This window comes from Argiope bruennichi, chromosome 5 (assembly GCF_947563725.1).
Source record: "Argiope bruennichi chromosome 5, qqArgBrue1.1, whole genome shotgun sequence".
Taxonomy (NCBI): Eukaryota; Metazoa; Arthropoda; class Arachnida; order Araneae; family Araneidae; genus Argiope; species Argiope bruennichi.
Genome location: NC_079155.1, coordinates 94,797,754 through 94,824,385, shown reverse-complemented (window position 1 = coordinate 94,824,385; position 26,632 = coordinate 94,797,754). Strand labels below are relative to the sequence as shown.

Genomic DNA, 26,632 nt, shown 5'->3' with positions numbered 1-26,632 from the left:
GTTATTCATTTCAAGCAAACTTTTTGCTATTAAAGCAAAGATTTAATAGCAAAAAGTATCCTAGAACATTTTAGCTACTGATGAGCGAGGCGACATACTTTGATATTTAACGATATTCATGCATTTTGAAGTTTCTTTTCTTTTTTTATTTATTCTCTATCTTTAATAGTTCATATATAATTAAAACTTTAACGTTTAATCATTTAAATACTTTCTTTTCGTTAAACATCCTTGTTTTCTCGTGACTTGTGAATTTATTCTCACAGCAATGAATGTGGTACTTCTACGCTTCTGAACCAGCCACGCTGTAAGAAAAGCCTAAAAACAGTATCTCTTTGTCGAGTAAGAAAACAACACAACAATCTTGCTGGGTGGGATCGAACATTTTTTGTGGTAGGAATTGTGTTGTCTGCTTCCAAAAACATTTGAATCTTCATTTGTGTGACGGAACGACTGGAGTTATTGATGTGAGTGATAAGCCAAATAGTTCATTATTATTTAAATTACGTTTAGTTAATTAATTGCTTAGAATGCCAATATTTTTATGATTTTCACAATTGTCTGCTGCCTGCGCAGGTTATTAAACTGTAAAATCTAATTATCATAAACTCTTTTACTATGGATCAGACTACTGCTATTCAGGGACTTCTTTGCCCCGGCGATAAAGTTGCATTATGCATTGAAGCGGGCTTAGTGCAAGATTGGGTTAAATCGAATCGAGTTTTAGCTCTTGTGGAACATGCTATGAATGAACATGCCATTTTTATTTTAGTACAAACACGAACTCCTACATCAAATCCAGGTTATTTAACTATAGAAAAGGCACTACCCATTAATGATAGTTTTAGATGTGATATCGAAACTTCCGGCAGTGATTCCAAGACTGACGAAAATGTATATCTTAAAATCACAGGCGGGAAGCATAAATTACTCTTCGAACTTCCTTACAATGCTAAAACTAGGAATTTTGCCACACAGATTTCTAAAGCATCTGAAACATTTTTTCTGAAAATTGGAAGTCAGTCAGATTTTCAATGGCTTGCAAAGTATCAACCTATTCCTGTTATTAAAGAATCAACTTTTTTCATCGATGAAGTTGAAAGTATGAATACATTATCTCTTGACTCTCAGTCTGTCAGTTCTATGAACTGCGATGATTCTTTCACTGATTATGAGTCTACTTTTTACCCACAATTATTGCAAGCCAGCAGTGAAACGGACTTAACCAAAGGTCAGTTGCAGTCTCCCGAATTTGGAAACTTACCGAGACAAAGTATAGCAACAGGAGTAACACCGCTTGCTGCTAGAGAAAGTGTTGTTCGATTACAGATGACCATGAGAGAAGATGATTATGTTTATTTGCAAACCTATACAGTTTTTATGGGAACTTGGAATGTGAATGGACTTTCACCAAAAGAATGTTTAAAAGATTGGCTAGCTGTTGATCCCGAGCCTCCAGATTTTTATGTCGTTGGGTTTCAAGAATTAGATTTAAGCAAGGAAGCTTATGTTTTTACAGACACACCTAAAGAGGATGAGTGGTTGGAAGCTGTCAAAGGTGGACTGAGCACTAAGGCAAATTATAAATTGGTTAAACTTATACGTCTAGTAGGGATAATGATGATTGTTTTTATCAAAGAAGAATTATATGAGCATGTTAGAAATATTGCTGCTGAAACTGTTGGTACTGGAATAATGGGAAAATTAGGTAATAAAGGCGGAGTTGCTGTGAGACTTGATTTTCATCGCACACCAATATGTTTTGTAAATTGCCACTTAGCAGCTCATATGGAAGAATGTGAACGAAGGAATCAGGATTATAGTGATATATGTGCCCGAATGGCTTTCTCCCAATTTAAACCTCCCAAGTTCATTAAAGATCATGATCACATTTATTGGATGGGAGATATGAACTACAGAATTATGGATTTAGATACAGAGCAAGTCAAAGCTCTATGCGAGAAAAAATGTTATTCAGTATTGCTTGAGCATGATCAATTAATTATCCAAAATAAGCTTAAAAGAGTATTTGTAGGATTTAATGAAGGTTTGATTACTTTTGCTCCTACTTACAAGTATGATACTGATACTAATAATTGGGATTCAAGTGAGAAAAATCGACCACCTGCCTGGTGTGATCGTGTGTTATGGAAAGGAAACAATATAAAACAGCTGGCATATAGGAGTCATCCTACTTTGCTACATAGTGATCATAAGCCGGTCAGTTCTCTGTTTGAATCGCAGGTTAAAGTTATTGATGTTACCAAATATAGAAAGATATACGAAGAAGTCATGAAAAAACTTGATAAGCTGGAGAATGAATTCTTACCCCAAGTTACGTTAGACAAATTGGAAGTGAATTTTGGTGAGGTTCATTTCATTGAATCTAAAGTACAAATTATAACAATTGCTAATACTGGTCAAGTTCCCGTTCAGTTTGAGTTTAAGAAAAAGCTTAATGATACTAGATACTGCAAAGATTGGCTAAGCATAAAACCATACATGTCATTTTTGAAACCAGGAGAAAAATGTGACGTTGAATTGGAAGTATACGTTGATAAAAGAATTGCTTACAAACTGAATGCTGGAAAGGATAAAATCTATGATATATTAGTTTTGCATTTGGAAGGTGGTAAAGATTTATTTATTACTGTCAGTGGAAATTACATACCAGGTTGTTTTGGAGCTTCCTTGGAAGCTTTGGTTAGGATAATGGTGCCTTTGTCTGAAGTGCCACCCGAAGATTTATATGAGCTAGAAAGTAGTGTAATTACTAACCAGAAACTCAGACCTCAAAGCTTTGATATACCTAAAGAAATCTGGGTTTTAATTGATCACTTGTATAAGTTTGGACTGACTCAAGAAGAGTTGTTTCTTCATCCTGGCCTTCGATATGAAATTCAAAAAATCAGAGATAAGCTTGATACTGGAAATTACGAGTTGAGCAATTGTTCTGTGCACTCGGTAGCTGAGACATTTCTTCTTTTCCTAGAAGCTTTGGCTGAACCTGTTATCCCTTATGAGTTTTATTACAAGTCACTGGATTGTTCAAATAACTTCATAAGTTGCAGAAATGTTGTAAATGAAATTCCACGTGTGCATCGAAATGTCTTCAGATACTTAATTTCATTTCTGCGTGAAGTTTTAAATCACTCAACTATGAACAGACTTGATGGCAAGCTTCTTGCCACAATATTTGGTGGCATTCTCTTGCGAGAACCAATGAATGATACTCGTTCATCTTACAAGAAAATCAATCAACAAGCAACCGAAAGAAAAAAGGCTACCTTTATATTTCATTTCCTCATGAATGATTTAGAAGATATATAAGTATATGAGTCCCTTAGTGTTTATCAAATAGATTGAGAATAGATCAAAGATTTGTTTGGAAGATTGCCTTGTAAAGTGTTATTTGGGGACCATTATGAAGAAAAGTTTTTATGCTTTATTTTAGCCTTAACTTAAATGAGTTTAGAAAAAGTTAAACAAGGACTGTTATGTTAGTACTTAATATATCAGATGTAATGATATTAATTTGTTGCTCAGTACTTTAGTATTTTTATCTACATGAAGTGACTATGTGCTATAATATATAAACAAATTACAAGCAAATATACATGCTTTGTAGAAAGATTTTATGAGAAACTAGAACTACTCTTTAAAAATGTACAATCATTTAATGTTAAGCCTTTCATGTTAATATTGCATAATTTCCTTGTTAACAATGGTTATTTGTTTTGTATATTTTGTCTTAAATTCAGATTTTGTAAATACTTTTTTTTTTTTTTTTACTTAAATTCATATAAATTTTCATCAATAAACAAATATTTATAGTAAAAAGTGTATTTATGTGGGTAAAAAAAAAGTTATGATACAAATTTCTTTTTGTCATGTAAAAAAAAATACAATGATTATCTTTTTTACTGATTTGATGACCTTTTTCATAGGATAAAGCATTCAAACTTGAATAGCTTTTTTTAAATGAAAATTAGCCAGTTTTTTAAATTTCATATTTATTCTTAAATTCTGAAATGTTTTTATATGTAAATATTCTGTTTTAGAAATTTCTTAAGGAAGAGAATTGATATTTCTTTTAAGGAAGTATCTTTAGGGTTCATCTAAATTTTTGTTAGTATGAAATGTTTTTTTATTTTGCTTTTTTACATATATAGTAAATTTTAAATTGGTATTAAATAATTTGAATTTACACAAATAAGAAACATTATTAATGGTTTTAATACTTATCTTTAATAATTTTAATAGAATAAAGATATTAATTAATAAATATTAGTAATTTGAAATTACAATTTAGATATTTAAAAAAAAAACCTAGCATTTTAGAAAGTTACATAGTTTAATTCATAAATCAAAAGGAAAGTTATTCCAGTAACATTTCACTCAAAGTGGTAGATCAGTGCACAGAATATTTAATATAAAATGTATATTAATATTTTTAAATACTTAGTTTTGTCATGTATATGGAATCCATATTTGTACTTAGGTCTTTATTTACATTGAGATTTTAAAATTATCAATTAATATATGTGAGCAATTGAAACTATAAATTGGATTAACTGAAATGTTTTCCTATAGTACACTGAATTTATTTAATAGCTGAAGAATGCTGTGCACTAAGCAATTTGCAACTTTTTATCATCAAATAATTATAAATATTGTAGCAGCTTTGTATACAATGAAGTAATAAAAGAAATTTTTTAGGAAAAAAAATATTTATGAAGCATTCAGATTTTTTTTTTAATTTCATGTTGATACTTTTTTTTCTATAATGTATAATTGTGTGACAGCCTTTTTTAAGTATGATACTGACTAATATAACAAATATATAATTAATATGAATTTTTTTTTATCTATTTATTTTAATGACAGTTGCATTAGGAGCAATTTTCATTAAATAGAAAGTGTTTTTTTTTTTTTTTGTCATCATTTGTGTGTTATACAATTTGTTTTAAGTGTTGCAGTATAATCATAAAATATTCTACTTTTTGTTTCATTCGTGGGAATTAACAGTGATTCAGTTACCTTTTTAATAGCTTTTTTATAATGCAATGTTAAATAAAACAAATGAAACTAAAAAGTTTTATTTCATTGGCATAAAATTTTAAAAGGAATTAGTCTTTACTAATTTATTCTCACTTTTATTAGTTGTATGAATTATTTCATCTCTGTAAGGATGTGCAAGTTCCTTATAAAGATGTGTAATGTTTTGTTCATATCGTTAAAATAATGTAATCTGTTTCAGTTTTTGCAAGGATGATTTTTATAATTATATTGTTTTATTTTTGGTCAAATGGCTTTTTTATAATGAACTGACAGTTTAATTTTTTTAATAATAGTTGAATAGGTAGATCATTAAATTCAAGTTGTAGTTTGTTTTATCTAGTCTTTTTGTGGATTTTTAAAGTGCAATTTTTTTAACAGATGTTTATTATGTACAGAATTACATTATATCAGATTACCTTGCTTAATACATTAATAAAATTTTACTTATCTGCCAAATGCTTGATATATTTATTAATGTAATCTGATAATTTAATTTTATGAAATATTTAATTTTATGAAAATTTATGAGTTTAATATTCAATTTAAATGAACTGCTACTGGTTAAGTATTTTTAAAAAGTGTATTTTTGAATATAATTAAAGAAATTGTTAGTTATTGATAAGATTTTTGCTTGTATTATATTTAATTATTATTAATTTATTCTTAAATAATCCCATACGAAATAAATTATTTAATGTACTTTTGTATTGAAATCTATTTGTCAGTATCTGTTTTTTAATAAGCTACACATTTTCTTTAATTTTTTTTTCTAAATTAATCACACCATTTCTTTCACTTCATTAAATTTTATAAACTACATTCAAAGGCATCAGTTCATATTTTCAGTACCCTTTTACTACATTGAAAATAAATTGTGAAAAAAATTCATACCATCATTAGTTAACAGTTCATATGCACATTTAAATATTTACTTTTATCAACTCTTATTTTTCAAATTTTTTTCCCTCTCATTCATCTGTTTCTTCCTTGTGCTCATGAATTTTCAGGTTATTAAATATTACTTTTGAAATTCTGTTATTTGTGAACATGCTTATTTGTATCTATATAATATGGACTTTCCTTGTTACCTCTTGTGATGTTATGGAAGGGAAGAAAAAAATGCACCTGTCATATAGAAATAAATATTCAACATAGCCTGAATCATTTATAAATAAACACCTTTATGGTTGACACAAAAGGAATTTTGTATTTAATTTCTGTAAAATTTTGAGTTAGTCATTTAAAACTATTAAAAACATTTTTGAAGAATACTTTCAATCTTTAGTAGTCTTTTCAAGTTGTAAAATGTCCAATTAGAAAACATTATACACTGTTTTAAGTTGCTTTGGATATGATCAGAAAAACTGGTTTCGACTTGAATGAAATTATTAATGATAAAATAATTCTCATTGTAAGAAATATTATGATTTTTTTATTATTATTTATATGCAGTGTTATTAAAGAATGTAATATTTTAACAGGATAAAATTTTAAGTCCTGTGCCATTTCAGATCCAGAGGCCTTCAGGTTATTACTATTAAAATGATTTTTTAACTTCTTTGGTATTGCCAGGTATGGAAATTCATGTGTTTTCTTTTTTCTATATTTGTTTCTTATCATTTCATGAGTAGTATTTTTTTTTTTAACTTATTGGTTAAGATACAAGAGAAGTATATTCAAGATAAAAATGCTTTTTATCTCTAAGTATGTTCATTTTTATGCATTTCAAATATTTGAATATATTTTCTATTTTCAATAAATTTGTTACTCTGAAGAGAGAAAGTTGCTTACTTATTAAAATGCAGTTTTCTTCCTTACTATATTTTTTTTCAAAATTACACAACTTTCAAATAATAATCTTGAAGGCAGTTTTAAATCCATGAAAATAATAGTGTATCATTATCTTTTATATCATTGTTGAATGATTGTATTATAACCAATAAGTTCAAATGTATTATTATCTTAATAATTTTTTTAAAAAAATACATTTAAACTTATTTAATTAAATTATTTTAAACAATGCATTTTTATATTATATTACAGTAATATTTATTTCTCTTTATTCATTTTCCTTATTTATTTGACACAGATTTCATTGGATTAAGATATCGTAATTTAGTTATTTTAATTATTCTGTTGAAGCTATTTTAATATGTGAAAAATGTTCGTCATTCTGTTATGGAAATTAATAGTATATATATAAATTAAATAGCTTCTATTATTTATAAATCTTTTTATATTACATCAAATATTATCATTATCATGATATGTCTTCTTTATTTAAATGTTTCTTAAAGTTATGAATTTATAGGGTGTCTTAAATAAAGTATAAAAAATAGTTAATACTGAGAGAAACATTCATGTTTATTTATAAATTATTATACATTAAAAGGGACAGATCCAAAAATTTCTTTGTAGACTGCGTTTTGTTCATGCAACTAGAATTATTTGGTCTGTAAATGTTGTAACTAGTATATTTCTAGGCTTTGAGTAGAATTTGTAATGTGTTTATATTGTTATTAAATATCCTATTGAAATATACTGCTTCAAATTATCCAAAATAACTTTCATTTTAATATACTATCTGATGAAAAAAAAAATATCTGCAATATATAGAAAGCTATTTGTTGAAGCTACCAATTAATAACTATTGTCTTACTGTAAAATTTGACTGTGTGCAGCACTAATGTATTAATCCTGGTACAAATTTGAAATAAAAACCTTCCAAAATCCCTCATGGGAAAAATTAGCAATTTCACTACTAATCCTATGTATTTCCGCAGTATAAACTGTTAATTTTTTTTTATACTTTTAAACTTTGGCTATGCATATTAAAATGGCTAGTAAACATACCTTGATTGCATTTTAAAATTTGAAGGTTAGTATATAAACCTGACAAGCTATTGTATTCTAGCGTAAAACATTAAAATGTTTTAAATATTTTTACTAGCAAATGAAACAATTGTAATTTCAAGAAATTGAATTAAATTTATTATGAATAAATGATATTTGCTGCTACGTGTTAATGAAAACATGCAGCAGTTATAAGAAATAAGTTAATAAAGTTGCGTTTTCAAATTAATTACATTGCACAAATTAAATTTTCTGTGGAAAGCACTTGTTATGTCTCAAGATAAATTAATTATTCCTTTGTCAACGCCGACTACTCATTGGCACAATTTTGAACTCTTAATAATAATATACATTATTTTATTAAAACAACTTATATTTTTAATAAGAGTTCTAAGTTTATCAATGGAAAAAAAATATATATAAAGTATTCATTTTTCTACTGAAAATATAGTATTCTTTATAAAATTTTTAGATTGCTGATATAATATGAATTCTGGAGAAAGGAAATAACACTTCAGAATTTTTATTCAATATCATTTATATCAGAATTCATTTATATATCTTCAATTATTACTATAAAGCATAATAGATTTTAAATTGGCAAACATAACATTTAAAATATATAACATTTGTAATACATTATTTTAAAAAAATTAACAATTTGGTAGAGTGTACTTTAATTATTTTTGTTATAATTACTTTTAAAAATTTTGATGTATGCATATATTTTTCTCAAAAGTATAGAGTACGCAGTTGTAGTGTGTACAAGTTAACGTTGTATTTCATAAACTTCTATAACTGATTCTATGAAAAAAAATTCTTTACTTGTATTTTAAAACATTATTTTATACTCTTTTCTTCTTTACCTTATAAGTTTCAGGGTGTTTTTAAATAATTTATTTTTTTGATGATATATCCTTTCTTCCCCTTACTTTTACTGTTTAGTTTTTCTTACTAAAAATTTTTCTGAATGTATGCATTGTTGTATAATTCAAAATTTAATTGAAACTTCTTGAAATTGTTACTTATATAAAAGTTAATTTATTTTTATATGTGTGAATCTGATTATTGTTAATCTTTTCATCATTTATGTACATTTTTTTCTTTCTTTAATGTGCCATAGAAAAAAGACTAATTTCCTTTTTTTTTTTCTTTTTTTTTTTTATAACTGTATACCATGCTTCCATATAAATAGATTCATCCATCCACGTTTTAACAATATTTATTAAGATATTCCCTTCATGTGTGCCTTTTGTACAATTTCTTTGTTTCATTTAATGTAATATATTAATTTATGTTATACTGATGTAAATATGTGCAGTAGCATTCCTTTTCTAATGATTTACTGTTTTGTCTGGATGTTCATGCAATGTAAAATGTTTACAACTATTAACTCAAAGTAAGTAATGAAATAATACATATGTTCTTTGTCTCTCAAGTGCTGAAAGGGCCTTAATGTTATGTCCAACAGGGCCAGACAAATGAGCTTTAATCAAGAACAAATATCTAAATATAAAAGTTTAATTAAACAGCCCATTATATGAAAATCTTGCAGTTGATGGAATCCTGGGTGTAATGTGTTGTAGTATATAATTAAAACTCTTCTTTAATAAACTACTTTGTAAAATAACTCAATTTTTGTACACATCAAAACAAATCTCTGTAGACCTTTTTCTTACTAATAATTTTCTGAGAAATTCCTCTTTTTATTATGGTTATATATTGTATAAAATTTCTGAATATGTATATTAACCTTTAGTTTATTAATATGAATTATTGTACACAATTTATTCTAATTTAAATTATTTGTATTGTAACAAAACTTTCATGCACATTTTGATTAATAAATGCTGCTATATATATTAAAATATATGCATTGTTTGTTTTTACTTCTGATTCATGCTTTATATGTAAGCTTTTAATGTAAGCTTTTCAAAATGTTACTAACATCAACAAATATTATTATCTAGATCATGTTTTTAAATCTTAAAAATTAAAAAAAAATTAAAAGTTAAGTTAAAATTTCATCATGACTTATATTGAACATATATAAATTATTGATGCATTAATTAATACATAAAATCGGAAAATACTGTTGCATTTTGACTGATTAATTAAGTTTTTTATCATTCATAATGAAATTCCTATATTTAGGCAAAGAAATCAATTATTTGATGACTGTCAACCATCAAATGCATTCAAAGTTTTGTGAATATTTTTAATCTCATATCTGAATTTTAATTCATCTTCAAATATCAACTGCAAATTGTGCTTATTTACCAGTCAAATTATAAGAAACTGTAAATGTCAATATATCACATCATGCAAGTTTCATATATTTCCTTTCAAAAAAATGTATCATCTCTATTAAAATAATGCTTTGTTTCTTTATAAAGAGCCATTTGAAAGATATATCCTTTCTTAAAAAAATAATAATTCTGATATAAATCATTTACTCTGTTTTAAATTGTTATTTTTCCCCAAATTGTGCTTTGTACAATTTAATAAGACACCAAATTTTTAATTGTATGACTGAAAAACAAATTGTCTATTTTCTGATGCTGAATATCTTGCATATTTTCCTTACAAATCTTTTCCTTCTCTTTAATTTTTCTTTTAATTTAAATTAAAGCTAACTTAAATATATTTTGAATATGTTCAGCCTTTTCCTCCATTAAATTTATAAGTGTAGCTCTGTAATAGTAAAGTACAATTTGCTTGTTTTTCCTCTTTTTTTAAAAAAAAAAAAGAGAGAGAGAGAGAGATGCTTCATGTGAATCATGAATCAAAAAGATTTGAATCAATGCTCCCAAAGAACTGAAGCACAAATCCTGCATTGTTTATTTAAGTTAAACAATAAGAATTTTAAATTTAGAGAAAAATTGTATATCTTCAAGAAAATATTTATCTAATCATTACTTTAATCAATGATAATTAATCACACTTTTAGTGGAATTAATTATTGACAATATAGTCAATGTCAAAAATAAAGTATGCCATCTGTAATAAAGTAAAAATAGTTTTAAGTGGTATATTTATTTTACATTTCTATTTAATAATATATAACCTCTAAGACAGATACTGAATTCTTACAAATGAAAAGGTGAAGATGCCATTTTTATTTTCATACCTGAAATATTAAGAATCCTGCTTTTTGCGAATAAATCCACTGAAATAACGATTTATAAATTTGGCATATCTTTACAGTCATTAACAAATCCAGTTGAGTTTACAAATTACTGCTCAGCAGTTTTTTCAATGATGGCTTTTACTTAAAGGTTATAAAATGGCTGTAAATTTTATGTCCATACTTTGATTCAATTGTTAAACTGGAGTAATGGTGTCAATTGGCAGCATTTGTTCAGTAATAGTTTGATTATTTTTTCAGTAATAGTTTGATTATTTTTTCAGTAATAGTTTGCATTCTTTTTATTCATTTTGTTTTAAGGTGAATGTTTTGTGGCATTGTTGTAATATGTAAGTAAAGAGCATAAATTTATATATGTAATTTATGCAATTTATTAAAAAATTTGCTTTTCCATCTAACTTTTGTTTTCTATAACTTTGAAATTAATAATTCAGCAAAATTATCAGAATAAATTAATAATTTTTCATAAAATCAGAAAGAATTCATATAGAAATCTTTTGTATAGATTATATAAATCACGTTATTTTTTTGAAATATTACTTTTAATATCAATCTCTCTAAATAATCATTTATACTAACTGATATTTCTCGTGTAGAATCACAAAGTATGCAAGATGTATCTGAATTAATAATAACTGAAAGATATTCTTATATTGATGTTTTGTAATGTGTATATATTGGTTCTTGCAGAACTTTAGCATACAATTTAATGTACTACATGTTTTTTATTTTTTTTAATATCAAAGTATTGTTTTTTGCTCCAATTCCTGTAATATATTAAAAAATGTATTGAATTATTTTTAAAATAAAAGTTTTTATATTAATTAGCATACCGTTTTAAATAGCTAATTAAATGCAAAACGGCTTTTTTTTATGTTTTGTAATGTGTATATGAAATAAGTCTGTCTTGCTTATGAAAAAAAAAAAAAAATGTAAATATTAGCCTTAAAAAATAAACCTTAACATCCTATTTCATGCCAAACTTAAAGAAAATATTTGTGTTTTCTATGACATATTTAAATGCTACATTTTATAAAAAATATGTTTATAGTCATATTGTTGTTCATTTAAGTTAGTGTTTAAATTGCAGTTGCTGAAGTGAAGATGATTAATTTGGTATCATGCTCTGAAGTAATATAAAAGATAAATACTGAGAAATGCATGATTTACCTGATTCTATTAGTTATTCTTTAAAAAATTCTCTTCTCTTTAACAATTTTCAAAATTGTTAAAATGAAAACTAATTGTATTCCTATTTGATTTCAGTAAAATTTATTTTTGTTTTTTTCACTCCTTCACAGTGAAAATCCAAGAATTGCTTCCATCTCTCTTTTAATGCAAGATTGAAATTCTGCAATTTAATTTCTTATTTTCAAGTCATCTCAAGTAAGTTTTGTCAAATTTTTATTCTGATCACAAATTTTGCTGAATATATATTTTTGTTGTAAAATTTGTTCTAAAGTTATAAATAGCTCTAAATGGGTACAATATTAATATGTCTTCCAATTTTGGAAATCAAATTAAATTAGAATTATGTGAATAATTAACCTTTAATGTTTTTCTCAAATGTTTTGATCAATTTTCTTTGCACCACCAACTAGCAAGAATCATAAAAAAGAAAGAAAAAAAATTTATTCTCTGTACAGTTTAAAAAAATTTCTTTCATTTCCATATTAGTTGGTGGATTCTTTTTGGTAGAAGTACTTTGAATACAATCTATGCCTTAACTGTTGTGGTATATTTCCAAGCTTTTCTCTTATTTTATATATCCAAAACAAAATACTGAAAATAGGTTCTTTTTACTATTACATACAAATGAAACAATGCCAATCTCTGATTTTAAAAATATAAAGAATGAAACTATTTAAATTTAATAACACCCTATTTTACCCAAAGTTATATAGTTTCTCGTTCTTTGTTCCTGTCCATCACTTATTGCATGATATGTGAAATCTAGGAAGAAATTTGTCCCTTGCCTCCTTTTTTACAAAAATGAACTGAATACAATGCTAGAATCTGATCAAGTTGCCCTTGTATTGAAAATCATTATTCTGGCTTTATAAATGGATAAGAAAGTTCATAGTAATGATATCATTGAGTTGTTGAACTTGTATAGCTAAGAGCTAACAGTCAGCTTATAAGCAAATCATTGCTATAATAACCATCTCTGCTGGCCCAAATATTACGGGAAAAAATCACAATTGCTAACTTACAAGATCTCAACTCAGATAAATCAGAATTATATCTTTTGGAGAAGCAGCCTAATGTAGAATATAATTTTGTTATAAGATAAAGAAATTATTTTTTAAAATTAACTTGCTATGAAGAAATTTATATGAAAAAAAAATTAGTCATTGAATTATTTAATAAGTTTGTAAAATCTTATAAAGCCATTAACTTTGAAACATTTGATTTATCGAATGTTTTTATTTTTAATATGTACATATGTAATCAATATGTATAAAAACTATTACTCTTAATTGTGTATTTTTGTTCCAAACAACTATTTTCAGCACAAAATCTTCCTAATTAAAATTCTCAAATATTTATATAAATAATTAGATCATGATTTACATGAATCCAGCATACATGTTTTTTGTCAGTCCCTATCAATGTATCCTTCAAGATATGAATCCTTTAAAAATCAATCATCAATAAATCCTTCATTATTGTATTTGAGCCATGGTGGTTATTATATTAATATTAGTAAATAATCATTTTAATTTTATATTCTCTTGTAAAATTTTAAAGTTGACTTTTATAAATGTGTTCAATTTTTTACAATATGACTTTAAATCATATTTTCCCAAAAAGAATTAGTTAAGTTGTTTTATTATCTTTTTTATCAAAGTTAAAAACATGATTGAACAAATAAGATATTTAAAAAATAAGTTTCGTGAACAGGAATTCAATTAAAATTTAATATTATTTACTAAAATATCAAATATATATTCTAGAAAATAATGTTTACATTTTTATTTGATGTAATTATTATGTTTTTTTAGAGTATAAGAAATATTGCAAGAAATTTGTAATTGATTTGCATTAGTTATAAGAAAACATGTAAATTCAATGTAACAAATTTAAATAATAAGTTTAAAAAGATTTCTACTCATGAATTTTTATTCATAAATCCATTTAAATATATTACCTATATATTTTAAATATATATTACATATATATTTCCAAATATATTACATATTTTGTATAATTTAAGAATTCGTTAGCAAGCCTTTTTTTTTTATGTATAAATATTCATTTACTATTTTAGCTGTCTTTTCGATGGATTGTCTTTCTTTTGCAATAAAGAAATTACATGCTTTTATCCTCTATTTTTAGTTAAAATAATCATGTGAAATTTTTATGCATATAATTGTTTAATCATATCATTAACTTTATATGTAATTCATAACATTATAATGCTTTTACTTTTTTAAATTTAGATTTTAAATTATTTTTCTAAAATGCTTCATTATACTGTGTTTTCTATTTTTTCAAATCCTCAATTTTCAATTATATATAAGGTCATTGTCTATCCTATTATTCCTATTATTCATTTTTTTTTTAAGAAAATGTGTAATGTTCAAGAAATGAAGGCTTTTCGACCCTTTTGAATCTTTTTATTAAATACTGTTCTTCATACTTCAGGAATGTCCATTATTTGAACTTGCCAATCTATTTTGAACAAAAATTAAAAAGCAAATTATTCTTCAACATAAAATGTATGTTAGGGACATATTCTTTAGCTTTACAAGAATTGAATATTATATATATGAGTTTAGAATCTTTTGCCTCATGGTTTGGGATCTGTATTTTTTATAGCAACTGCATTTCATGGAAATTTATAATTGTAGGAAGGCTATTTTTATTTATTAATTTTTGATTATATATAATACCTCATTCCTACTCTTTGATCTACAATTCAGCCAATGAATGCTTATCACTTACTTACTGACACTTAAGAAATACATTGAAATTGCCTTTTGAGAATGGTCATTTAATGAATCGCAGCAGATTTAGTGTTAAGAAGTTAAAACAAATTAGCATAAAGTACTGTATTTCATCAAAATGTATTTACTTTTATGTAATTTTGTCCATTTCTCATTGTGCATATTTTAGGACAGTTTTTGATGAGAAATAAGAGTTTTATTAAACACTTAACATATTAGAAACAACTTTTCGATACATTCTCTCTTGAATTAAATTTTTTTTAAAAAATTTATATCATAATAAAATTTTTAATATTTGTAAAAATTTATTAATTATTAATTTTTGAAAATTATATTTATATACCGTAAATTGTGCATCAAACATATGAATATAAGTGCATTGTGCTAATAACATTAATCCTGCTGTGTCTTTCTAAAATTATATATGCTACATTTTATGTAATAATTTTATTTTACTTTATGCTGTAATTTTTAATCATATTCTGCATTGTAAAACACAGTTTTATCTATTTCTTTTTGCTATAAATTTTGTATTGATGTGATTTTTCTTTAAATGTTATTTGTTTGTCTTAATTATATTATAAATAGTCTTATTTTTTTCTTTTAAAAATATTTTTACTTTAATCCTCCAGCTCATTCTCAGTTTTGATGGTTTATTGTATTTTTGCAATATTGTAATTCTATGGTTGTATAATAATTTCACAAATGCTTTAGAAATTTCAAAGTTTTCATTATAAATCGAAAACCAAAGCTTATCAATTTGAAAACTTTATGCCTAAAGCTTGAATGTATTCATTCATAATATTTGCCACTTGAAAGTTTAAAAAAATTATAAAGCAGTTTTTATTTTACTTAATATGTTGTTTATTAATCTCCTAACAAATGTAATACATATTCTTTTCTTTCATAGATTTTTTTCCTGGGATCATTTTACTTTAAAAATAAAAAGAAAAGAAAGATGTTGAAAACTCAGCTTATATTTATTCTCTCTTGCAAAGTGAGGAATAATCTAATCAAATCCACTCTTAGAAATTATTCTCGAACTGCCTGCAAGCCAAAAACAATTGTTTGGAATACTTTCAGTTATAAATATTTGCTTCATCAAGCTTCTTTTCAAGCAACACAAAGATTTTGGCTTTCAAAGCTGACCAACATTTCATTGGCAAAAGATACACAATCAATAACAGACTCTTTTCTTGATGGAGTTGTTGGTATTGAGGATTCTGAAAGAAGAGATGAAGTATTAGGTATAGTTAAATTCCTTATATCACATGGTTGCTCTGAAGAAGAAATTAAGACCAAATGTTTACATTATATCATTGGCACTCAAAGTTCATATTTCAAAGTAAAGCTTCTTGCTGATTTGCATTTTAATATTGTCATGCTCATGCCATTATTGTCATGCCATATTGTTTCTTTACGAGCAGCAGCCAAGCATGCTCGCCGTGACAATAATAACCGTATAGAATATTTATCACATAACTTAGATATAGAACCAGTTGATTTAATTCCTATGCTTTCCAAACATCCTTCTCTTTTAACTATGCCTTTTAAAAGGCTACAGCATAAAATGACAGTTTTGAAACAAGCACAAATTAGTTCTGAATATATTGTTAAAGATCTTTGGATTTTCAATTACAATGAAAAATTATTGGAAAACAGAATTTCTGCTGCCTTAAAGGCGAAAGTGGAATTAAAACCTTGGATGCTTCGTTGTTCAGAAAAATTCTTTGAATCAATGTTGAGCAAATGGGCTCAAACACAAAATATTTTAAAAGGAGATGATGAAGTGAGCTATCTAGCAAAGAAATTGGACTGTTCTGAAGATTATGTTAAGGTATTGATGGAAAAAAATAAACTATTGAAGACAATCAATATTCCCAAGATAGAGAAGGTAAGTATCTTTCTATCAAATATATTCTTATAATTCATATAAATAGGCTGACAATTGATGTTTTTTGTGAGTGAAATCACTATATAATCTTCTTAATTTATTAATTATATAATATATGTTTATAATTATTATGTATAAAAATGTTTAATCTGTGAGTGCATCAAACAATATTAAAATTACTAAAATAACAAGTGTATAATGTCAAATAAGAATCCTATCCATTTTGCATTTTTGTTGTGAAAATACTTTTTTATCAACTTTCCTTTTCTTTATTCTTAATGCAGAATGTTCCATTTCCATTAAGGGCATTTTTAAAGTGTTAATATATTCAAGTAATTTTTTTCAGATTAAACTCATATTCACACATGCATACACATTCATAACATATGCAAAACATACTTTTTATGTTTTACTGAATGTACTCAAAAAATGTCACTTGTTTAATCATAAAGAATATAAAACTTATTTTAATGCATATTTTTACCTCTTTATTGTATGCAAACATCTGTGGTCCTTAGCCTATTTACATGTATTTAGAGAGAGAGAAGCCTCTTGAACAAATTGGTCAGCAACTTCATTTCTTAAAATCTAGAATGTTCTTTAACTCAGGAGATGTTAAAGAATTTCAAATATGTAAGATTCGTTTGGCAATGATTTAACTAAGCTGAAAAGCCATCTCTGCTAAGATGGTTGACTATTTGCAAGACTTGGATATTTTTGCTTATGTTCTTATTGTGCAGTGTTACAACTGTATGAATCAGCTGTAGCATTTAACTATATCTTTTATGGATATTTTTGTTATGTGTTGTTGTGACTTATGGCACTTCACAAGCCCTCTGACAGATATCTGTCAGCGATTTAAGTCGAGTGAGCGTCTATTGTTTTTTCAGTAGCAGCAACTAGAGCCAACAATGTGACTTGCTACTTGCGCGTCACAACTGTTTTGACACGGCGGTCCTCATTCATGTATTTCATTCACTCATCCACAGATCGTAATTTAGACCTGAATCAGAGAACGATCACCTCTGAACCCTCACCCCCAGTGATATTACTCTCGACATGAAGGACTTTGTGACCACGACAGATTCATATGTGCGCAAGCCACCACATACATGGAGTCTTCAGCTGGCAGGGTTTGAACTTGCAATCTAAGGGATGCAACTCCAACACAACTACTAATTTTTGTAATTTAATCATTTGCTGATTTTAGTAAAACATCATGAGAGCCTTTTAGTAGTTTTGAATAATTATCATCTGCCTCTTTTATGTTTTGAAGCTTTCATTGTCAGTGATGACCAACTTAAGACACCATATATATGAAACCAAAATACATACTCTAGTTATTCACTGGATCTTATTCAGGCACCAGAGTTTTATAATACATTCAAGATATCATCCTGTATTACGTATTTTTAAAACATAGTTGAACAATTGTTCACTATTTTTTATGTATATCTATTATCAAAAATTTCTTTTCAAATGATGATATTTCTTGTCTTGTGAGGGCCCTAAGAAAAATTTTTTTTGGATAAATCTTAAAGTCTGTGAAATTTAATATCTATATGTATGAAATGGTTTTCTATCAAAGAAATTTGGCAAAAAGTTCTTAAAAGGACATAAATTATTCTTTCATGATATTATTGAAAGGATTTAGATTTCACAATTATGAAGATTTTTTTTATTAGAACAAAGATTAAGTAGTAATGTAATCTGAATAAGAAGGTAGAAATTAATTTTAAAAACATGCATATATTGAAATTGTTACATAAGAATCTCGGTGAAAACCTTTTTTTCATAATTTTACAGCTTAACTCAATTAGCACAAAATATTGTAAGATATCTCTATGCTGTTGTACAATAATCTGAATACTGTACAATGTGAATTAACTATTCTAACAGAATTGTGGAATTTTCTGCTAAAAAAAATTAGTGTATCATCTCAGAAATCTTAATTAAGATATAATCTGTACATGACAGCAGAAAGGTAAAAAAAAATAACTGTTAACTATCACATGCTGGTTAAAAATTACTGATATTCTCCATTTGAATGCTCTTGACTATTTTTTTATGATTGTTATTTTTTAAAGGAATGTTGAAATTACAAAATAATGAAAAGGAAATCATTAATTTTCCATGAAAGTTATAAATTAGCATAATTTTGTTTTGAATATATAATATGACTATGCCTATTATATTCTAAAATTCATTAAGCTATTTCTTTTCTTTATTATTATTATTAAAAGAAAAAAATTCATTGCTTTTTAACATCAAAAATATTTGCTTTTTTTATTCAAGTGTTGATATTCCAATAATCACCATCAAAACCATTTTTAGTTTTCTTTAAAATAATTGTCTTTTTCTAAGTTAGTGTTGAGTTCTTATCCTTTTTTTACTTCCACTATTGTTGCATTTATTTTCAATGCCCTGTGTCTTTATAATATAGCCATATTTGGCTATTAAGCCACAAAATCCATAACCAAATTTTCATTCTACTGTTCATATTTTTCAGTGCATTGATTCATAAACTGTTTGAAAAATAAATAAAATAATATTAATAAATGTCATTGAAAGAAACATGTGATATTTTTACTCTTTTTTTTTAATTTTATGTTTCCCAATTTATATACTTCAAAGATTTATAATCTGTCTTGGTTCATGTGTTCAGTTGAGTCAATATCTTTAATTATTATGCAGTAGTCTTTTTGTGCTTTTTTTTAATGTATTTTTTATAAATTATTTTCTGGTGTATTATAAAAGTTTCCCTTTTTAATTAAATGTGGGTAGTCTTGTTTTTTCCATAAAACTAAAAAAACCTTTGTGTGTGTGTGTGCATGCCTTTAAAAGGGCTTTTTTTTTAAATTTCTATTAATTCATGAATATTATTCATCTTATTCTCCTTTCATTTTTTTAATGTTATCTTCTGTAAAGTATTAGTATAAATATTTAATCCTATTGCCTTAAAATAATCTAATTTGTTACAAACTTCCTTTGAATATACTGAAAATTTTCTCAGAAAAATGTTAAGATTCAGCTATAAATTGTAATTATTTAGTGATTTTAATTATTTAGTTTACTTATTAAATTACTGAAACAAAAATTAATTTAATCATCATTGAATCATATTTTTAAAATCATTTCTCTTTCATACTTTCATAATGAATTTAACTTAAAGTGCTAAAATTAAAATTGTTTTTCCTAAAAAAAACTATTAAATCTCTAAGTTTACTTATTGTATTATCACTTTACCTTATTTTTCTAGTTAATAACCCTGATTCTTTTAGATTATTTTCTTGAATGTTTTTTCTAGTTATTTAATTTTGCACAACATTGAAAAGATATGAATGATGTAATTTTCTTTTAAAAATATTGCTATAAGAGGAAATATTATATTTCTGTTTTCTCCCTATAAAGAAATTAATATTATGTGTTATTAAATTATTATTTTGTTTAATTTTTAGAAAATTTCAAATGCTATATTAATGCTAATTAATACATACTTTGAAAATTTTAACTTTTTTTCTTTTTCTTAATTTTGTCTTATTAGTTAGTTTTTATTAATACTCAACCTTGTTATTCATTAGAGAAAATTATAATAGATGAAAGAAAATTCTTCATGACATTCTCAAGTCATATCCTCTTTATGTCAGACCTTTATATGAGTCATTATAGTATGAAATCATCTGTTATGTTTTACAAGTAAAAGAATTATTATTTTTACACTAAACGTAGTTTTTCAGTTTATTTTGCTTTTTCACTAATCAAGTTTTTTTAGTTTGGATACTTGTTTTAAACTTTAAAATTTTTGTTATTTTGTTGTGTATGGTTCATGTAAGAGAAATTGGAGGGATTACAAATTATTGTTAATGGGGAAAAAAATTCTTTGACCTGACTTTAAAATATTATGGATATATTATATTTTATTAGGTATTTGCTTTCCATTTGTGTAACACTACATATATCATTAATGCATCCATTTATAAAATTTGATATTAAAAGATAATTATGTTAATTATTATTAGTAATTTAAATATAAAAAATGAATGAACTAAATGGATAAAAACTTCTCATGTGTCATCGATTTTTTTTTTTAATTTTAATTCATGCAAAATTCCCAAAATAAAATGTTATCTAATTAGGGAAAAGAAAAAAAATCAGTTTTTTAAGAATGTTATGGTTATTTGAAAACAGATTTCAAATATGTCTGCATGTAGGATGATGAATTGTTTGAGGAAAAATTTCATTTTAGAAAGAAAGTTTTTTAAAATTGCACTTTGGGATAGAAAGAGCATAGTATAAAAGTGGGGATTCTGGCTTTGATAGAATGTCTCATTGAGTTCTCTTAGTTAACTATTATTCTGAAAAAAGAAAAACACAATCATTTTAAACAGGCAGAGATTCTTGGATAGTTAAGACAAGTAAATAAATTCAAATCAATTTAATTTAAACCTGGAACTGTTTTATTTTCTCTTCTATATAATTTAATAATACATTTTGTTTCAAAAATCTACTACATATTGAACTAATAATTCATAGAATGTTTGTGGTATTATTGTATTATAAGTAATTTTTGTATTGAATTATAACATCTTTGAAAAGTTTAATTTTAACTTATAAAAAAAAGTGTGAATTTGATACATGTAAGACATACAAATGTAGAATTCAGGACAAAGAATGATCTGTCACATATAAATGGGAGAACTAAATAATTATGGTAAACTTTTTATTGTACTTAACTAGAGTTTACTTAAATGCTGTAAGATTTAACTTCCGGTTATGAAATTAACCTTACCTCAAATTTTTTTCTCACACTTGTATGACACTGAATTGAAAAATTAGTTCAAAATGCAACATAAATGTAGAATTTCTTTATTTATTTAACATATTTTTATATGAACACCAGGCATACTTATATTAATCGGCACCTAGGCCAAATTTCAAATTTGCTAAATAACAGAATTATTTGAATCAATTTCTTACCTAACCAAAATGATAAATTTTATGTTATTTAGAAAGTCATTCTGTTTAACATCTTTTCAAATTTGATATAAGACTTAAATTATTTACTGCAAAACATTTACTTCATATTTATTTTGTGTATGTATAAAAATTTAGTTTCAAGAATATGCCTTTTTTTTTATTTTGTTTTCATTATCTCCCTTTTAAAAAAATTGTTTTCAGTGTTGTAAAAATTAAATAAGTTCATTAATTTAAAATTAGGTGGCATTAAAAAGTTGACTGTTAAATCAGCTATAATTTTAAATTAATATGTATTTATAAGTGTTTTTATAAATATTACTGCACAATATCAGTGATTTAATTCAATTATAATAAACATGCATGCTTATTTTATATATTTTGAAATCTTGGATTTTTTTAAAATAATTTTTTTAATAACTGCCAATATCAAACTGTGGCAAAAATAATTGATGAACAATTTTTCTTGTAGGATGACAAATGACAATCCATAGCTCATTCTCATTAAAATTGCTCAAGGATTTAACTGGATAAGTTTCCTTGGGAATCTTTGAGACACATTGTTATAAAAGAATATATATACTTCAAAAAATTCATCTTTTTCTTTTTTAGAAATCCAAGAAAATATGTGGCAATTGATATCATAAATATTGAAAATAATTTTAAAAAATGGAAGCAGAATAATAATCAAAATTTTTACTTTGTATGCTAAATAATAAAGAAGCTTACTGAACTTAAAATAACTTATTAGAATTTCAAAAAAAAATTATTCTGATTTTCAATAAAAATGAGATTAGAATGCTACCTTAAAAAAAAAAAAATGGCAGTGAAATTTAGACTATGAAAATATTTTGAACATTTATAAAATTTATATCTGATTAAACATTTATAGTCAAACACTATGTAGCTATTAGACATCACTTTAAATAAATTATATTATAAGGACTCACAAACCGCTTCAGTTAGTAAGACAGACAATATTTCCAGGAAAGTAAAAAAAACAACTTTTTTTAAAGAAATTTTTTTAAAAAGAAAGCTTGAGGCTTTTTTCTTTTTAATGATCTGTTATTTAAAATTATAATGAAATTAATTCAATTTCTATGCAAAAAAACTAATTATAAATATCTGATTAATAGTCTGCTATCCTATTCGCATCATCTTGCATCAACAATTTTTATTGCACTTATCATTTTCCTTTTTAGAGAAATTTATTCCACAGTCTTTTTTTTTTTTTTTTTTTTTTTATCCAGTTAGAAGAATTTTTAACAATTTTTTTTTTCAGACTAGTGAGAATGTTTGTTATATAAAAATATGCTCTAAAGGATTTATTCATATATATAAAGTCCAATGTTATATTGATTTTTTTTTTCCTGTTTCATTCTAAATAGAGAGGCTAGAAAATCTAGTTTTATCAAATTCTACTTCTTGCATGATCCACTTACATTATAACAATATATCTAGCTTTATTAATCAAAAAATATATTTAAATATTCATGAGTTGATTGTCAATATCAGCAACGAAATATGAGCTAGAAACTTTAATTTTTTTTTATGTTTTGGAAATTTTAAGATGAGCTGAATATATCAATATATTAAAATGAGAAAAAAAAACATTTTAATTTTTATGAATTTGGGGAATGAGCAAAAGATAAAAATAAATAAATAAATTATGCTACTGCTTTTTACTTAAATGCAACTAGTTTTTTTTTTTTTCCCCTTAATTTTGTAACTCCTGATAATGGAACTCAAGGCAGTTGCACTAATTCTGGCACTGGTAAATATTATCATTTATGCAAGGCATTTGATAGCAATATTTGATGCCATGTCTTTAATTGCATAATGTCATCATAAGCAAAAATGAATTAAATGTTTTAATGACCTTTTATTTTCTGTCAATAATAATATGCATATGTCATTAATGATATGTACTATAAATTAACTATAACCCCCTAGAAAGGTTTCAGTTTAGTGCATCTTAAATCTTAATTCTATTATATATATATATATATCGTCTTCTCTAAACATTTGTTTTCAACAGTCTTCATTAACAGCGTACCTGAAATGATACACAAATGTTGTGTGATCGCAAACGTTGATAATTGTTGAATACATGTGACAGATTTGATTAACATGCCTTTTCAACTGTCTTTTTAATAATATTTTGAAATTATAAAATGTGTATAACAATGTATAAATAATTTATTCTGTATATGTATCTTTTAAATTTGTAAATTTATTTAATAAGATGTTATTTGTGATTAATTTCAGGTTCTCAACTTCTTGTATGAAAAAGGTTATACTCCACAAGAAGTTCGGTTATTTCCTAGAGTCTTTTGCTCTAGTGTGCAGACACTCAGTAAAAGGTTTGAAGAGTTTAGCAAGTTTAAAGCTACTCTACCTACCATGTCACAATTGTGTATCTCTTCAAAAAAATTTGAAAATACTCGGACAAAGAAAAGTTCTTCAAAAGAGAAGGAATCTGAATTGAGTGAAAGCAGTTAAATTGTGTAGAATTTAGGAATTGTTTTGGAATTTCAAATTATTAATAAATATTAAATAACTTAACATTTATGCAGCTATTTTTCCCCCTTCTTCTTCTTTCAGTTTAATGTATCTCATTTCTGACAAAGACACTTGTAGTGCTAATAGTGTTGTGTACCTCATTTGGAAAATGTTAAAAAAATCATATCATTAAAAACTTCTAATAAAATTATTTATTATAATATTAAATTAAACAATATGTTTTTAATTAATTTCTTTTTTGATTATATTTATTGTGAAGTTATTATATGTAATATAATGGCAATATTTATTATATGATTGAAGTGACTTTGGAAGAGGGGATGTTTCAGGATTTTAAACTGAGAAATTATCAATTCTTACTTTGATTATCATAGCTGAAAATTGTTGCTGGTTTTGTTTTGATTTATCACTTGATTTTTTTTTCTTTATTGTTTGATGTGTTTTTCTACTTGGACTTTAATAGAGTATATAATTCCATAATAATGGTATACTCAAGTTTACTTGCAATTTTCATTGCTATGATGCAGATTTCGAGTTACCGAAACATTTTCAATTTCTTTCTTAAAACAATATATATGTATTTTAATTTATATGAATATCTAATAATTATCCTTTAATATATATCTTTTAATTTTTATCTAAATTATTCTACTTGCTTAGGTTTATTCTAAAATAGGTTGGGTTTATTCTATGCTGCTTAAAACACATTTTTAATTAATAAAAAGCAATAGAATGTTACATTAAAAATTAGATACTCTCCTTACTTTTGGATTTTGAATATTTTCTTAAATAACCTTGGAATCTATCAAGAACCAAACATGTTTTTATCTTGGCGCTCAACTGATATTTTAAAATAAGCAGAAAAAAGAAAAAGGTTTATTTATAAGAACTGAACTACCTCGAATTCCAGTCAATGTTTTATCTTTGCAGATAGTGCATTTCATAAGCTTTTCCATTATTTCCTATGAAAATTGGGTTAATTTTATTTCTCTGCACAATGTATTGCATGAAAAAACTTCTACTCTGCCTTAAAATAATTGTCCATTCTTTGTTATCAGGTTTGATTACTGTTCTCTCTCTCTCTGATTTCTGTGCTTTTAAAAAACGTTTTTATAATTAAAAGTACTAAAAGTTGCTAGTAATGAATACATTAATTAATTTCAAAAGATGGAGGAACAATGTGCCTGTGTGTGAGCATAATAAAAAATTTGCATAATTTTTATCTTGAATGTCACCAACAACAAATGTGATACAGTCAGTTTATAAATGTGGCACTGTTTATGTAACATCATAGTTTAAAAATAAAAATATAAAGTAGAATTTAAAAAAAAAAAGATCTCTTATAATTATAGAAAAAAAATAGGTTACAATACCTATAATTTTGATGCAAGGAAAATATTGCTTAATTTCATCCATTTACCTTTTTTATAATTTTTATTTATCATATTCACATACACATGGCTATTGTATCAAGAATTGTTTAGTTGGATTTATAAAGCATTAAAATTTATCAAATCTTGAGATCTATTTTTTTTTTTAAGATTATAATAATTTTTTTATATATATTTTGCATAAAAGAAAATGAAACCCAATCTTTAATGGATTCTTATTTTACCTTTTACATTTTTGAATATAATCAATTTTTTATCCTTTGTGAATCTTAAAACTCCATGGTAGTGATTTTTTTTTTTTTTTTTTTTTTTTTTTCATCTGAAAACTATTATGACTTTTTATTCACAATTTTTTTATTCATGTTATTAATGTGCATTTTAAAAAGAGAGGAAACCTGTAAATATATTTGTTCAACTTCTTTTTAAGAAATGCTTATGAATGGAAGCAGTTCCAAAATATTTTTACATATTTAACAAAAAATATTTATAATATTTACATATACACATTGCACATAATATTCACATATTTACATTATAAATTCAAAATTTGTAAATCCTTGTATATTTTCTGAATTCAAAGTTATTTGAACAAAAGCAAACATTTTGCTAACATAATATTTTTAATTTTTATTTGTAATGTAAATAAATTTATAGATTTATGAATAAATTTCTTTAACTTGAAATAAACTGCCTTAGTTCAAGATTTAAAAATGACTTGAATTAAGACAGTTAAAACAAAATTGTAAAATATATATATACATTAATTCTAATAATATCAAAAAATTCAATTTTCTTTGGATATCAAAATATTTTGAAAAATAAAAATATTACAGTTAAC

The 26,632-nt window shown here is 25.0% G+C and overlaps 2 protein-coding genes across 5 annotated transcripts; both read left to right on the top strand.

Moving 5' to 3' along the window:
• Positions 1–346: 346 nt before the first annotated feature.
• Positions 347–24,618, top strand: LOC129968507 (transcription termination factor, mitochondrial-like). Of its 4 annotated transcripts, none has more exons than XM_056082456.1 (5): positions 372–467; positions 6,573–6,633; positions 12,364–12,448; positions 15,923–16,906; positions 24,149–24,618. In XM_056082456.1, exons 4-5 carry the CDS (start codon positions 15,971–15,973, stop codon positions 24,380–24,382), a joined length of 1,170 nt encoding a protein of 389 aa, XP_055938431.1. In that variant the 5' UTR covers positions 372–467; positions 6,573–6,633; positions 12,364–12,448; positions 15,923–15,970; the 3' UTR covers positions 24,383–24,618. The 4 variants fall into 4 exon arrangements, with proteins under 4 accessions (XP_055938430.1, XP_055938431.1, XP_055938429.1 ...); XM_056082454.1 differs by having other exon boundaries at positions 378–467; positions 6,543–6,633; XM_056082455.1 differs by lacking the exon at positions 6,573–6,633 and having other exon boundaries at positions 347–467.
• Positions 426–3,723, top strand: LOC129968505 (inositol polyphosphate 5-phosphatase OCRL-like). The gene has a single exon (XM_056082452.1). The coding sequence runs from the start codon at positions 619–621 to the stop codon at positions 3,328–3,330; it is 2,712 nt and encodes a 903-aa protein (XP_055938427.1). The 5' UTR covers positions 426–618; the 3' UTR covers positions 3,331–3,723.
• Positions 24,619–26,632: the final 2,014 nt, after the last annotated feature.

Bases quoted from the DNA above. Each gene is read 5' to 3' on its own strand.
- LOC129968507 (XM_056082455.1), top strand. From the start codon at position 15,971: ATGTTGAAAACTCAGCTTATATTTATTCTCTCTTGCAAAGTGAGGAAT. The intron at 16,907-24,148 runs GTAAGTATCTTT...GATTAATTTCAG, and splicing joins ATATTCCCAAGATAGAGAAG to GTTCTCAACTTCTTGTATGA.
- LOC129968505 (XM_056082452.1), top strand. From the start codon at position 619: ATGGATCAGACTACTGCTATTCAGGGACTTCTTTGCCCCGGCGATAAA.